General features: G+C 37.0%; 2 protein-coding genes across 2 annotated transcripts in view; one reads left to right on the top strand and one right to left on the bottom strand.

Annotated features, from left to right (window-relative positions):
• Positions 1-458: 458 nt before the first annotated feature.
• On the top strand, positions 459-12,305 carry slc6a11a (solute carrier family 6 member 11a). The gene is made up of 14 exons (XM_084129182.1): positions 459-723; positions 1,364-1,498; positions 2,023-2,163; positions 4,856-4,943; positions 5,193-5,325; positions 5,525-5,659; positions 5,778-5,881; positions 6,769-6,893; positions 7,263-7,375; positions 7,455-7,592; positions 7,771-7,873; positions 7,966-8,066; positions 8,354-8,524; positions 10,471-12,305. The coding sequence occupies exons 1-14, from the start codon at positions 555-557 to the stop codon at positions 10,585-10,587; spliced, it is 1,773 nt and encodes a 590-aa protein (XP_083985308.1). The 5' UTR covers positions 459-554; the 3' UTR covers positions 10,588-12,305.
• The window catches only part of ppil1 (peptidylprolyl isomerase (cyclophilin)-like 1), a 4,660-nt gene continuing 1,098 nt past the window's right edge, over positions 12,270-15,831 (bottom strand). The window contains exons 1-4 of the mRNA XM_084129214.1: positions 15,520-15,831; positions 13,960-14,114; positions 13,593-13,661; positions 12,270-12,554 (exon numbers count right to left, since the gene is read on the bottom strand). The exon at positions 15,520-15,831 is cut by the window's right edge and continues 1,098 nt beyond it. Coding sequence (XP_083985340.1) covers positions 12,334-12,554; positions 13,593-13,661; positions 13,960-14,114; positions 15,520-15,575 — 501 coding nt within the window. The 5' untranslated portion in view covers positions 15,576-15,831 and the 3' untranslated portion in view covers positions 12,270-12,333. The remainder of the gene's footprint in view (positions 12,555-13,592; positions 13,662-13,959; positions 14,115-15,519) is intronic.

The raw sequence follows: 15,831 nt of genomic DNA, 5'->3' as shown, positions 1-15,831 counted from the left end.
CATGTGAAGAATCAGTGGTTATTGGTTAAAATTCATCTTTACCTTTACATCTTTTATCTTTATCACAGAAGTATAATCCTAAACTTTTGCTGTGTTCCCCCTATTACTGACGACTGCTTCTCAAATCTCGGAGTTCAATGCAGAATTCACAAACCGCTTTTATTCTTGAAAGATGGTGTTCAAAAAACTTAGGCCTACCTTAACAATTTCACATGCCCCCTCAGTCATTTCATCCTGCAGCCGGGCCTGCTAAGACTCATGCAAATTAAGGGCATTACAAGAATTTCAACTTGACTGACAACACCTTTTGAAATATATAGCTACACTGCTGAGAAGAAACCTTATTAAAATGCCTCCAGTCACAGAACTAATAGACTTAACGGAACAAGTTGACACATCTCTACTCCCCCTGCAGCCTAAACACCCACCGCCCTCCCCTGGTAATGCTTAAAAGCTGCGATAAAGAATCGCGCTAATACAAAAGCTTCTTCGAATCGTACACGCACAACTACGTAAGCGCTGACAGACACAGACTCCCACACAACAGTGTAAGTATGGCAGACACCCCTACCAGGCGGACAGGGAACCAACAGGCTGATCTAAGTCCTGAAGAGAGAGGCCAATGGGCAAACAAGATTGAATTTCTGTTAACTGTAGCCGGAGCTATCATTGGGCTTGGAAATGTCTGGAGGTTCCCATATCTTTGCTATAAAAATGGAGGAGGTGAGTAGTATTGGACAATAGGCTACAATAAGGGATCAAGTCATTGCCTGCAATTTTTTTTTTTAGTATACAAGTTCATTACAGTAAATTACTTTAAAAAGAGATTAGGATTTTGAGCCTTATAATATCCTTTAATGTCTGTGTTTTTTAGAAGCATTTATAAACCATCTGTTTCACATACTTTTAATGAATTACTGTGCTTTTTATCACATTATACAACGTTAACATATTCATAATCAGTTATATCTTTATATGCAATTTGTTTTTGGATTCCATTGTGGGTAACTTTGAACAAAAAGCATTCAGAAAAATACAAAATTCTAACCCTTTTTTCTAAGCAATATTCTACATACAATTTTTGATGTTAGGTTTACTTTTATAGATATATATATTTTAAATTTATATATAATCCTGATGTGGTATACATTATAAGAAATTAATATGACATTAGGTCAGAATAACCTTATTGTTCAATAAAACATTTAGTTATATCTCCAATTGAACAGAGTATGTATGGTGCTGGCTAACAGTTATACTGGACATCATGGACACATGTAGGATTTATGTAGGTTCACATAGGACTTTAAAAAAAAAATATTATTTATCATCTCATTTTACCATTAACATCTTAAATCCTTAGGGGCTTTTTTCATTCCATACGTCCTGTACCTGGTTACTTGTGGTATCCCGCTTTTTGTGCTTGAGACATCTTTGGGTCAGTACACAAGTCAGGGAGGCATCACATGTTGGAGAAAGATCTGTCCTCTTTTTGAAGGTGGGTTGCTCACTTCTCAATAAGTATGGATTTTGTGATGCTTCTTATAATGTAGTCAAATGTAATTCTCATTTGTAAGTCGCTTTGGATGAAAGCGTCTGCTAAATGAATAAATGTAAAGGTTGAACAGATTGTAATGCATTTGCTAAAAATGTTTCTGTGGTTAGGTTAATGTGTTAAAAGTTTAAATTTAAGTTAAATTATATTAAAGTATAGGTTATATATTTTTCAGCAACCACATTTTTAAAGTTGCAGAAACTAGTATAGCCCATTAGAAACTTATTGCTTGAAACTAATTTAGTGGCCCACATTACCAAGCTTTTGTTGCTATAATTGTTAAAATAAATAAAAAATATATCATAATAAAATATAGTAAAATAATAACAAATGCTTAAGTATATTTTAAACAGTGCCCTCTATCTCTAGTATATACTTTTTTGTGCATTTTTGTTGCATACTTTCTATTGCAATATTTCTCTGTACCTACCTAAAATTTAGTACTAACATGACTCTTTTTTTTTCAGGAATGGGTTATGCCAGTCAAATGATTATTGTCTATGGCTCAATCACCTACATCGTCATCATAGCCTGGGCTTTTCTGTACCTATTCTCAGCCTTCAGTGTAGAACTACCCTGGGCCAGTTGCAACAATCTGTGGAACACAGGTACATTTGGTTGAAGCTCACATGGACAGTATGTAGGCTTTGTATTACATTTACTTGTTCTGTACCAGGCTAGTAGGCTGGGTTTTTGATGGAGTGCTAGCTTTAAAGGTTTTTTTTACAATCATTTCAGCACCAATTTCAGAACCTTGATGTCATTTTTCTAAACTCAAAACAGTCGTCACTTGTAACACAGGCTGTCTGATATTCAAAACTCTGCAGTGTGTATTCATATATTTAAAGAAGCCTTGCACTTGCAGAATCAATGTGTCACGGTGTGATGCAGGCAGAAGACGAAGGAGAATCAAAAGTTCCAGTGCAAACTTTTACTAACAATATAATAACAGATAGTGATGTGACGTTCGGCACCGAGGCTTCGAAGCTTGTATCAAAAAAACAAAACATCACACATTGAAGCAGTGTTCCGGAGCTTGATTCGTTTTGCCGTAACCACGTGATCTGTGACGTCCGAAGCTTCGTTTCCACACACGTGACTGCTTCGTATTCAGATTCAAAAATAGCGCGAAACCCTTGAGCAGGTTTCGAGTGTCATGCCCTTCAGCAGTAGAAAATAAAAAAAGAAATAGACTTAGTCCTCACACTGTTGAACAAGTCCTGTTCCTTAATAAAAAAACTTAAATTTATTAAATTACCCACAAAATAAAATGTCAGCTCCCCAGTTCACAAGCACTTTACCATTCCACAACAATTTTCCTTTATATTGATTATATATGCCTACTTGAGCATTGCCTATGAACTTGTAGGATTAGGACTGAGACTAAAGTTTATGTGAATAAGACTGCATTTGTAGATCAAAGCAGATGCATAAGAACTATTTCTGTACAAGTGAATTAGTCCCATTTATTATTATTTTTTTCATAAATTAATTCATACAGTTGTTTGTTCATACATTGTATAAGAACTACATCAACACTAACACATGAATTATGAGAATTAATTGTATTGCTTTGTGGTTTACAGAGCACAAAGTGATTTATTAAATGAAAAGAAAAATGAAAAAAGGTCTTCTGGGACAGAAAGGCAGCTTTTCCACCTTTTGACCACAAGATGTCATTAGTGTGCAACGTGTGGAAAAGCTTCGAGTAATTAACCATTTTACGATACAGTCTGAGAATGTCTAATAAGGGGTGAACTTCCCCTCTCAGTAAACGTCCGTCTTCTGAACTGGTTGCAGTTCCACTCTGGTTCCATATGAGGGCGCTCACAGGACGACTGCAGAATGAATGGAGGTCTATGGAGCTATACCCCTCAAAATCCACTTTTCTCAGGATATCATTTTTTGTCTAGTAATTTGAATGTTGTATTCGAAAGGAGATGCAAAGAAATTACACATTGCTGGGTGTTCGATTTTTTAGAGTCACTTATTTGCTTTAAAAAGTCTTTTAAAATGTCAATGACGTCATACACATCGTACGACCAGAGATACTGCTTTACGGCAATCCTTTCAGTCACTTTGGTGCTTTCGCGCTCTGCACTTTCTTTTCTCTCGTGGCATCGACAACACAGCTGACACAGGTAAATACACATGCTAGAAGAGTTTTTGTTTTGTTGTTTATACACACACACGGCTCTGATGCCATCAAGCAGTATCTCTGGTCGTAATCAGTCCTTCACTGACCAATCAGCATTCATTAGCAGAATGCTAGCGTGTTATGGGCAACAACAACTCAACCTGTAAGAAATCGAAAGGACATAAGTACTCGTTCATTCAACTTTTGACCTATAACCCATGTTGAGCTTGCAAAACCTACAATCATATCTGAGATTTCTCAACGGCAATCGGGTGAAAGAGACAAATTTAGCCGTCTAGCGCCATAGACTCCCATTCATTTTGCACTCATGGGCGATCACCCCCAGTGGAACTCTGGTGGAACTACAACCAAAATTCTGTACAATAGGACTTAATAGGGAGTGACCGAGCTCTCCGTAGACGGGCTTTGATACAGTCGAGGGGGAAAGCCCCAGTGCTTCATTTCACCATCACTAATAACAGAAACAGACAGGCAGATGGTTCACACACACTCAGTAAGACGAAGATCGGACCAGAATAGACAGAACTTAAATACAAACACAGATTACACTGATTAACAGAACACAGGTGAGACAGATGCCAATGATGACGAAACAGGTGATACAACTGAACTGATAATGACGGTAACCATAGATACAAATGAGTGGTGGGAAAACAGAACAAAGGAAGACGTGACTAATGAAAACAAGACTCAGAGAGAACACAACTGTGACACATTTCTTCAAATAACTCATTTATAATGAAATATTATAGGAACATTACTTTAGACCACCCACACACAAGATACCCACAGTTTCAATGTGCAGTTGTTAGTACAAAATGCATTATTGTTCTACACATACATACATACATCACTGTAAAAGACTAGAGAGAATAGTACAGACACAACAGAATCATTGAACAAAATCTGAGATTTTGGTACTTTGGTACTAGATGTGGTACTTCACTAAAAACAGTGAAGCGTGTGTATTTTTGCCTCACGCACATATGATGGAGGAGATTTCTAATAATGTTTAGCTACTATATATGAACCAGATGTTTTGTGAAATTTATGAATATTTAATCAGATTAGGTCTGGGTTTATTTGTTCTTCAGGATTGTTGCTATATACCTTTAACCATATTTGTATCTCTTTGGGTTTAGATGCTTGTACTGTGCTTGGTGGGAAGAATTCAAGTTCAGAGTGGATGTCTCCTCTTAATGCCACTTCCTCTGTGATGGAGTTCTGGCAGTGAGTTAAATGAAAATGCAACTCACGCTGAGAATAAAATAACAAATCATATATAAGTTTAACATTTTAGAGAATCTGACACCAAACCAGGTCAGAATTACTATTTCAATTGGACATGGTGCCATGCAAATTTCATGGTATATGAATATGATAATGTTCTGCTTGTGTCTTTCTTACAGCAGTTCATTTACATAAGACAGACAGCCAACTCACTGTTATTATATTGTTGAACGCTTTCTGTATGTTCAGTTACAGAGTGTTGCAACTGTCCAGTGGAATAGAGCATTTGGGAACAGTAAGGTGGGACTTGGCCCTTATTCTCTTACTCGTCTGGATCCTGGTCTACTTCTGCATCTGGAAAGGCGTGAAATCCACTGGGAAGGTTATAGTCCTTACAAACATCCATAATACCTTTCATTAAAACCTATGGGCATCCAAAATGGCACCAAATGGCTTGAATAAGTAAATAATTTTTTTATTACCGGTGACAGAACAGAAAACAGTTTTCAGCATGAAATATACACTCTACATTATTGTCAATTAAAAGTCAATTAACTGCTGTAATATTATTATATTTACAGGCAGCCTATTTCACAGCAACATTCCCTTATGTAATGCTCCTGATACTGCTCATACGAGGGGTCACTCTACCTGGTGCCATCAACGGCATCCACTATTATATGTACCCGGATCTGACACGGCTAGCTGACCCACAGGTAAAGACATTAGAATGAGTTACAGCAAATCTAATTTAGATACTGTATTACTGTTTTCTTTTACTGTGCTTTTTAAGTGATTCTTTCTGAATTGTCTTGTTTTTTGTTTGTTTGCAAGGTATGGATGGATGCTGGTACTCAGGTTTTTTATTCTTATGCTATATGTCTTGGATACCTCAGCTCTCTTGGAAGCTACAATCAATATAACAATAATTGTTACAGGTGAGTGTGCATTAAATGAAGCAGAACATTTTATTTGAACTGATAACATTGATTGATTTAATCTGTAGTAAAAGTTAATAAACTCAAAGTATAAGACCCTTCAAAAACTTGCTAACTGTCCACAAAAATATTAAGCAGCACAATCGTGACCAACTGTAATAACAATAAGAAATGTTACTTGTGCACCAACTCAGCATATTAGAATGATTTCTGAAGAATCACTGAAGACTGGAGAAATGGCTTCTGAACTTATAGTTTTGTCATCACAGGAATAAATTACATTTTATAATGTTAAAATAGAAAACAGTTGTTTAAAATTGTAATAATATTTCACAATATTACTGTTTTTACTTTGATAAAATAAAAAAGTATTTCTTTTTTGATACCATTACATTTGCTGTTTTTTCTTTTTCTTTTGACCAAATACACAACAGACACAATAAGCCAAGTGGTGCTCACTGCAGAGTCAACCTCTCTGGACATGTAATGGGGTGGAGGGATAGAGTTGTGGATAGGGTTAGGGCAGGGTTCACCAATCTCGGTCCTGGAGGGCCACTGTCCTGCAGAGTTTAGCTCCAACCAGCTCCAACACACCTGTTTGAAAGTTTCTAGTATGCCTACTGAGACCTTGATTAGCTGGTTCAGGTGTGTATAATTGGGGTTGGAGCTAAACTCTGCAGGACAGCGGCCCTCCAGGACCGAGATTGGTGAACCCTGGGTTAGGGTGTAGTTGGATATTCTAGCTCCACCCAATAGGGCCAAATTACATTCGCTCTTCCTCGCTGGACGTCTAGCGAGGGGGAGCTAGACGTCAAGCTCCACCAATTTTCTTTGCAGTGAGTAGCCTCTCCAATAAGCTAATGTTTGTGATGTGAAAATATTCCTAGGGACTCTTTCTTCCTCTGCTTGCTGAACAGTGGAACCAGTTTTTTGGGTGGATTTGCCATTTTCTCTGTTCTGGGTCACATGGCACAGGAGCAGGGAGTGGACATATCCCTTGTGGCCGAGTCAGGTAAGAGAAAACTTTTTTATTTGTTCTTTTGAAACTTTCCAACAAATCAAATAAATTATCAAACTGAATTTTAAACGGAATAACATTGTTTGTTTTAATACGGTCTCGTTGTCACTGCCTCAATTCAGTAGTATTTGTTATTCCAAAAAATTTAAGCAGACCCTATTACTTGTCATCCTTTGCAAGTGCTATTTTCAATTGTGGCATTATGTGTCTTAATAAAATAATTTCAGCTCAAATCAATATGCTATCTTTATTTATTAATTTGGTAGTTATGTAGTAAGTAGGATACTGTATGGATGCTGCAAGAGGCTCTAGGTGGTGTTGGTCATTGTACCACATTGTACCTCCTCCCTTGGCTGTCGTTAGGTCCAGGACTGGTGTTTATAGTGTACCCTCAGGCGGTGACAATGTTGCCATGGTCTCCGTTCTGGGCTGTGTGTTTCTTCACCATGATCATCCTTTTGGGCTTGGACAGCCAGGTTAGACCCTTTTGTCTTTCTAGGCCTAAAATCTGTTGCTTTGCTCTCCCCCTATCCAATGTCTTTTCTTGCGCCACAGTTTGTTGGACTGGAGAGCATAATGACATCAGTGACGGACATCTTTCCCACTGTGTTGAGACGTGGCCTCAGAAGAGAGATGCTGCTTTTAGGGATTTGCCTTTTCTGCTACCTGATGAGCCTCTTCATGATTACAGAGGTATATACCATTTTTATATAGTATTTTATATAATGAAACCTGTAAATATGTAAAAAATTTGTTTTTGGAAGGCATTTCTGATCCTGCTGAAGTTTTTGTAGTCCATGGCTTTGCATTTTGTTCATTAGAATATCATTGTTTTATATCTTAAAAAAGTGTCCTACTTTTTGTTTCACAGGGTGGTCTGTACATCATTCAGTTGTTTGATCATTACGTGTGCAGTGGAGCAACTCTCCTGTTCCTGGCTACATGTCAGTCTGTGGCCATTGGCTGGGTATATGGTGAGTGGCCTACATTTAAATTTGCCTTAAATTGTACTTACTACTCTTTCATGGGACTTTATGTGCTTAAAATTGTGCTGTCTCTCTCCAAGGTGCTGACCGATTCTATGAGAACATAGAAGACATGATTGGTTACAAACCCTGGCCTGTGATGAAGTACTGTTGGCTCTATGTCACCCCCTCTGTCTGTGTAGTAAGTGTGTTTCTGTCACAGGGTAAAATAGGAGCACTAAGCACAGTTTATTAAAATACATTACCAAACTTTTATATGCATGTATAAAAACATCAGAATCTTACAGCGTATTGATACATTAGAACGTACCATAATGAAAAATGCAACGTAGAAATTATATTAAACAATTATTTTTGTCCTATCATGCTTTCTAATATAGATATATAAAATATGTGTTTTTTTGTGTGTTTTTTTTAAGAATACATATGTGGTGTGATCAAACCTGTATTGTTAATTCTGTCCTGTAGGGTACCTTTATTTTCTCTCTGGTCAAGTACAGTCCCCTGAAATTTAATAACACATATGTGTATCCATGGTGGGCATTCGGTATCGGCTGGTTCCTGGCTATATCCTCTCTCTCCCTCATCCCCATCAACATGATCTACAAACTGTACAAGGGGAAAGGGACCCTCTGGGAGGTAGGTGTTGTCATGAAAAAACAAATATAAGTGCTCTTTTATGTTTTTTCTCTCTGATTTCACCGATGTTTAGACTGTATACAGTATATATATACAGTGAGGAAAATAAGTATTTGAACACCCTGCTATTTTGCAAGTTCTCCCACTTAGAAATCATGGAGGGGTCTGAAATTGTCATCGTAGGTGCATGTCCACTGTGAGAGACATAATCTAAAAAAAAAAATCCAGAAATCACAATGTATGATTTTTTAACTATTTATTTGTATGATACAGCTGCAAATAAGTATTTGAACACCTGAGAAAATCAATGTTAATATTTGGTACAGTAGCCTTTGTTTGCAATTACAGAGGTCAAACGTTTCCTGTAGTTTTTCACCAGGTTTGCACACACTGCAGGAGGGATTTTGGCCCACTCCTCCACACAGATCTTCTCTAGATCAGTCAGGTTTCTGGGCTGTCGCTGAGAAACACAGAGTTTGAGCTCCCTCCAAAGATTCTCTATTGGGTTTAGGTCTGGAGACTGGCTAGGCCACGCCAGAACCTTGATATGCTTCTTACAGAGCCACTCCTTGGTTATCCTGGCTGTGTGCTTCGGGTCATTGTCATGTTGGAAGACCCAGCCTCGACCCATCTTCAATGCTCTAACTGAGGGAAGGAGGTTGTTCCCCAAAATCTCGCAATACATGGCCCCGGTCATCCTCTCCTTAATACAGTGCAGTCGCCCTGTCCCATGTGCAGAAAAACACCCCCAAAGCATGATGCTACCACCCCCATGCTTCACACTAGGGATGGTGTTCTTGGGATGGTACTCATCATTCTTCTTCCTCCAAACACGTTTAGTGGAATTATGACCAAAAAGTTCTATTTTGGTCTCATCTGACCACATGACTTTCTCCCATGACTCCTCTGGATCATCCAAATGGTCATTGGCAAACTTAAGACGGGCCTTGACATGTGCTGGTTTAAGCAGGGGAACCTTCCGTGCCATGCATGATTTCAAACCATGACGTCTTAGTGTATTACCAACAGTAACCTTGGAAACAGTGGTCCCAGCTCTTTTCAGGTCATTGACCAGCTCCTCCCGTGTAGTTCTGGGCTGATTTCTCACCTTTCTTAGGATCATTGAGACCCCACGAGGTGAGATCTTGCATGGAGCCCCAGTCCGAGGGAGATTGACAGTCATGTTTAGCTTCTTCCATTTTCTAATGATTGCTCCAACAGTGGACCTTTTTTGCAATTTCCCCGTAGCCCTTTCCAGCCTTGTGGAGGCGTACAATTTTGTCTCTAGTGTCTTTGGACAGCTCTTTGGTCTTGGCCATGTTAGTAGTTGGATTCTTACTGATTGTATGGGGTGGACAGGTGTCTTTATGCAGCTAACGACCTCAAACAGGTGCATCTAATTTAGGATAATAAATGGAGTGGAGGTGGACATTTTAAAGGCAGACTAACAGGTCTTTGAGGGTCAGAATTCTAGCTGATAGACAGGTGTTCAACTACTTATTTGCAGCTGTATCATACAAATAAATAGTTAAAAAATCATATATTGTGATTTCTGGATATTTTTTTTTAGATTATGTCTCTCACAGTGGACATGCACCTACGATGACAATTTCAGACCCCTCCATGATTTCCAAGTGGGAGAACTTGCAAAACAGCAGGGTGTTCAAATACTTATTTTCCTCACTGTGTGTGTATATATATATATATATATATATATATTGCTTTTATGTTCACAGTTTAAGGTCTTCTGATTTTATTATCTTATTTTTTTGAAAATTTTATTTCAACAATATATATAAATGTCTTGAAGTGTTTCTAAATTAAAACCTTTAGCAGAACCAGCAGGCAACTGATTCACAACAGGAATGAATTTCTTTCATTTCCTATGGGATAAAATGTAATAGAGATAACTGAATAATTTTTTTTTTTGTCTGTGTTGCCTTCAGCGTCTCCAGCTGGCTTGCACTCCAGCAGAAGATCTACCTCAATCTCACAGACCTTCAGCACATAATTATACTCTGTCATCCTGTACAGACAGAGAAAAGACCCCAGACAACCTTTAATGCTCAGCTGCCATTAAGTCAGTTGTCCCTACAGTAGATATTAAACCACAGTTCAGTCACAATTAAGCTTTTGAAGCTTAAACAGGTAAATTAATTTGATTAATTTATTAGTTATTAATTTTGAAGAAAAAAATATAGTAATGTTCCCTAGTGAAAGTTCATAGAGTAACACAGGTAAACAGCTGACACAATGCACATTTTCTCCCATCTGAATACAGAAATTTAATAGTGCCTTGTTTAATAATTGTTTGTCTCATTAGGAAAACTAAATCTCGCCTCATATTTACAGATGCAGACACGTTTACTATGCAGAAACATACCGTAAGCATCGCCTTAAAGCAGGGCAGCCATGATGAAAAGCAAACTAATCATGCATTTTGACAGCTGGCTGTTCTCATAGGGACGGGTTATTAGAAATGTTCTTTATGATCTTCTCATGCAAACCTGTCATGAGATAAACTGAGCCTTCAGGCACTGTTTTTATTTGATCCATGGTAAGCTTTATTGATATTTCTTTCAGTGATATTCAGTGTTTCACATACCTTGAGGGCATTGTGTAAAATGTGCTTGATCAGCACCAAGGTGTTTGGAAGTATAGGTCATGTCTAAGGATAAATGTATAAATGTATTTTTCAAGTAATATGTAGTCTTTCTATAAGATTTTTAATCTCACATTGTAATTTTAATTCATTATACTTTGTATATCAGATTATATGAAATGTAAATCGAAAATATTATGTATTTACAGAATGTGTAGCAGAATCATTTTAACATCTATCAGATCACACTGCAAATCATCTACATTTAAATGGGGTAGAAGGTAAATAATACTTCTTTCTGTCTGTTCGATTTCCCCATCTCCCGGATGATAAAAAGCAATGCTTTCAAATGATTTATTCTACTTATTCCTCGTGGGATCTGCTGAGCAGCTTATAAACTCAACAAGAGCTCATTTTAAAGATTTTAGGATCCAACAATAATAGCATTCTGTGGGTCACAACCTCCCTGGTTTTGTTTACTTTTTTCCATAGACACAGATTAAGTTTAATCCAGGATAGTTGCACTCTGAAATGTGAGTTTTCAATAAAAATCCTTTGAAGTCTAGGATCATAAAAAACATCTGTCCCAGAAACTCAGGATTAGTGATATTGCATCAAACTGATGTTGCTTTGCCAAAACAAAAGTCACTGCTAGGCCAAGATACCGCAGATTTTGCAATGTTTTGTGTGTGCTATTTGTATTTAACCCTTTTTAAATCCAGTTAGCATGCCTGCCAGCAGTTATAAACGGCACAATGATTTATGATTGCATATTTTGTTGGTGACCTTGTGCTGTGGCACGAGTACACTTTATCTCCATATTTGATGTGAGAAAGTGTATGATAGTTTTCTCTTATTTTGTTCCAAAGAAAGCATTTCAAACACCCAGACATCTTTACTGATCTATGAGCAACTAATGCAGTGTGAGTGTGTTGAAACCATAACTGTCATCTCCAATTACATTCATGAGTTGCCAAATAATTCTTCACCTTTCTGTGTGTCATTTAGCATAATGTAAAGTGTACACATTAAAAAGACAGTTTCTCTATAATGAACCCAAACTCATATAGTTAAGTTTGGCCAGGGATCCCACCCTCTGGCCAGGGATTTGTACTCAGGGTAACCAAGAGAACAGTGAACATATTAAATGTAAAGTTTAATGTAATAAAATGGCTGTACAAAAATAAGGCATAAAATGTTAGACATCTTAGTTAGGTACATTCACTCTGAGAATTTTAATGTCATCCATAGGACGGTCCTGACTGTTGGTTTCAACCATGCCAATACGATTAAGAACTCCAATGCCCTGGCAGACCCGTCCAAATATAGTGTGTTTCCCATCCAGCCATTGTGTGGGAGCCAATGAGAGGAAGAACTGGCTTCCGTTTGTATCTGGCCCTGCATTGGCCATTGCGAGAATCCCAGCACCTACAAAATACAAACATAATTTAAAAAAAAAATTCTCATGAAAATTATGTGAAGACTTTATTGTTTTCAAGTCAGATGGAGTTATTATAAATTTGTAATCTATTATTAAAGCTACAGTCCGTAGTTTTTCGTCTTTGTCGCCATCTCTGTTCGAAATCTGCAATTGCAGTTATTCGCGGAATTATCAACTTTACGTGGGTTGTGCCTCGGCACGGCACAGCGCGGATGAATCCAGTGTTTTGAGGAGAATGTGCGGCTGTCAGTCGCCGCGCCGGTGTGGATACTGTCATTCGGAATCACAGATTCTACTTTTTGGAAGTATGACCAACATAAGAATTTTCACCGGAAAATGTCATCCGAACAAGTAAGTAACATCCACTTTTGTTCTAACCAACTAAGGAAATAAAAAGCATTGCAGTAAATTGCGCTGATTAAATATAATGATCACTTATCATATCACGTCAAACCGTGCAAATTATACTTTGTTCTCAAATTGTTAGTTAACATCAGCACTGCGTGACTACATTTAAAGCTACACTGTGTAGGATTTTCTCCCATCTAGCGGTGAAACTGTTTAAGACTACCAACTGAATATTACTTTCTAGCCCCTCCCATTCTGAGGGCGTTTTTGCTAAGAATCAACTTAAAAAATTACACAGTGTAGCTTTAATGCCCTTCCGATATTATCCTTGTTTTAGCATGGGCCCGGTTGCAGTCTCATTTTTTTCTGTAGCCAGTCCGAAGTCCGAATTAAGTCTTTTGCATTTTACAACGGGTGAATCTCCAGTGGTCACTCACTGGTGATTGTCGTTTGAACCTTTCTGGATCTGCCATTAAATTGATAAGTTTAATGATATCAAGTGCTATAAGAAAAGGCTATAAATCTCCACCTCCAACATCCTCACACGCAACATAGCCTACTAGCCGGGACATCTTCTTTATGTGTAAAGATGTGACGTAATGACGCAAAGACATGCTCATATTCGCGGAAATCCAACAGTACCACTGGAATTAAAAACACCTGTACCTTCTACTCACCTGTAAATTTCAACTCTGGATGCAATTCATCCTCAAACTGCTTGCCATATATAGATGCACCACCACGACCTGCAGAAATGTGTCATACAATTTTACATAAAAATGCTCTTAATGGTTAAACAACCCAAACATAGCATGACAGTAAATTTAAATTAAATTCCATTCATCTATTATGGAAGACAAAAGTAGTTATGGTTTCCCTTGGTAAAGCAAATTATTGACATTAATTCAATAATCTTTTGGATTTTTTTCACTATGTAGAATGAGACTTTTCAACAACCTTACTCTGATTCATCTTATTAAACTGTCAAATGAAATGTCTAAAAGGAGTGTTGAATGATGAGCATTGTTTCCATGGCTGTCTCACCTGTGCCTGTTGGATCGCCCCCTTGAACCATAAAGTCTTTGATGATGCGGTGGAACTTGATGTTGTTGTAATATCCTCTTCTGCCCAGCTCTGCAAAATTCTTGCATGTTTTTGGCGCATGATTCCAGTACAGTTCTAGCACTATAGCTCCCATCCTGAAAAGACAATGTGAAGTGTGGGTATGTGGTAATATGCTATTAAAGGTTAATGTCTACCAGCAATGTCCGATTCATGTATGAATTGTTCTTTTGGACTGGATCTTTTAATTGGACCGGTGGATTTAATGGTGGATTGCTAGATTTATCATCAAGCATACAAAATGTCTGTTAATAAATTATTATTTTTTTTATCAAGAAATCAGTTGAAAGTTACAGATTGAAGCAGATGATTAATAACAGACAATAAAGATTACAATTAAAGATTTTAACATATTAAAAAACACCTTGAAGAAGAAAGAGCAAAAAATCTTAATTTTTATATTTGGAAATGTAGAGTAAGGAAGGGCATTACACTGTTTCTTTGTTTTGATAATAAGCATTAAGAACTCTTTCAGCAACAAGATAAACTGCAGTTGTTTATTTGTGAATATAGAATTTGCCATGCAAAATTTAGAAATTCACAAACATACTTCATCTTGCTTCTGTTTGTAAGAGCTTCAGTGTTACATTTATGTACTGAGTAATAATAATTAACTACATGTAATAGGGTTAAGGTTAGGAGGAATAGGGGTTGGTTTGGGTTAGTTGCATGTAATTATGCATAATTTATAGTTATTATTACAGTAACTACATGTAACGTGTAGCAAGGACACTGTAAAATAGTGTTACCTTAATTGCTAGCAACTAATTACATCTTCAACAGAGTAATTAGATTACTGTACTAATTACTCTCTATAAAATGTATTGGATTACTTATTACTTTCAAAATCCCATATCAACCTCAACCAGTTGAACAATCCAAGGATAGACACAAAACTGCACTTTTGATTCTTTCAAATAAACATAAATTATTTAATAATTGCATAAATTATTCTTGAACTGAACTGTGTGTAAAGGGAGAAGTTACAATAAAAATAACATTAAATTGTGATGTTAAATCCACTATTGTTTTATAATCTATACAGTATCTAATGCAATTACATCAGAAGTACTTACAGAAGTACAGTAATTAGATTACTTAGTAATTAATTACACCCAACACTAAAGAGCATATAACATCTTTCAGAAACAACTTAAAATTTAGCGTTGTCTAATGCACATTAATAAATGGAATGGCGTAATTACGTCACAACGTAAAAGAATCATTGAATGCGTGATTTTTGAAACTGAGTCGGACATGGGTAACGTTAGCACTCTGATCTAAAACAATCAGTGCGTGATTAGATCTTTAACCCTTTTGCATCATTCATACAATCAAGCGTTAAAGCTACACGTTTATCTCTATATATAAACTTAATAAAACGGATAAAACAATAACCACCGCTATACTGATAGTGCAGTGTGTTTTCAAAACGTGTCTCATTCATTCACAATTCTATTACTAATGTATTGTGCGACTTACGTTGTATCTAACGATACCGTGGGGGGTTGCCAAGAATCCGGCGGTATTCCAGACATGTCTGTTGATCAACAAATATGGTTTAGACAGAATGTATTATCGTTTCTATTATTTTAAATTATGTCGCAAAGCGTGATAAGGAAGTAGTAGCACGGTTTGGTTTATTCGTTATTGTAAACCGTCAAGACTACACGATGTAAGTGCTGACATCTAGTGGACTGGATGAAAAGCCACGCTTTTATACATCCCATATAAAAGATACATCCACATATCTTTGCACTCTCAATGATGAACATTAAAAAGTCTAAAATGTTA

Source organism: Abramis brama, assembly GCF_963993115.1.
Source record: "Abramis brama genome assembly, chromosome: 11".
Taxonomy (NCBI): Eukaryota; Metazoa; Chordata; class Actinopteri; order Cypriniformes; family Leuciscidae; genus Abramis; species Abramis brama.
This window is presented reverse-complemented; position numbering and strand designations above follow the sequence as displayed.

Coding starts and splice junctions, on each gene's coding strand:
- slc6a11a (XM_084129182.1), top strand. CDS start 555: ATGGCAGACACCCCTACCAGGCGGACAGGGAACCAACAGGCTGATCTA. Junction 5,882..6,768: donor TATAACAATAATTGTTACAG/GTGAGTGTGCAT, acceptor AAATATTCCTAG/GGACTCTTTCTTCCTCTGCT. Junction 7,593..7,770: donor GCCTCTTCATGATTACAGAG/GTATATACCATT, acceptor TTTGTTTCACAG/GGTGGTCTGTACATCATTCA.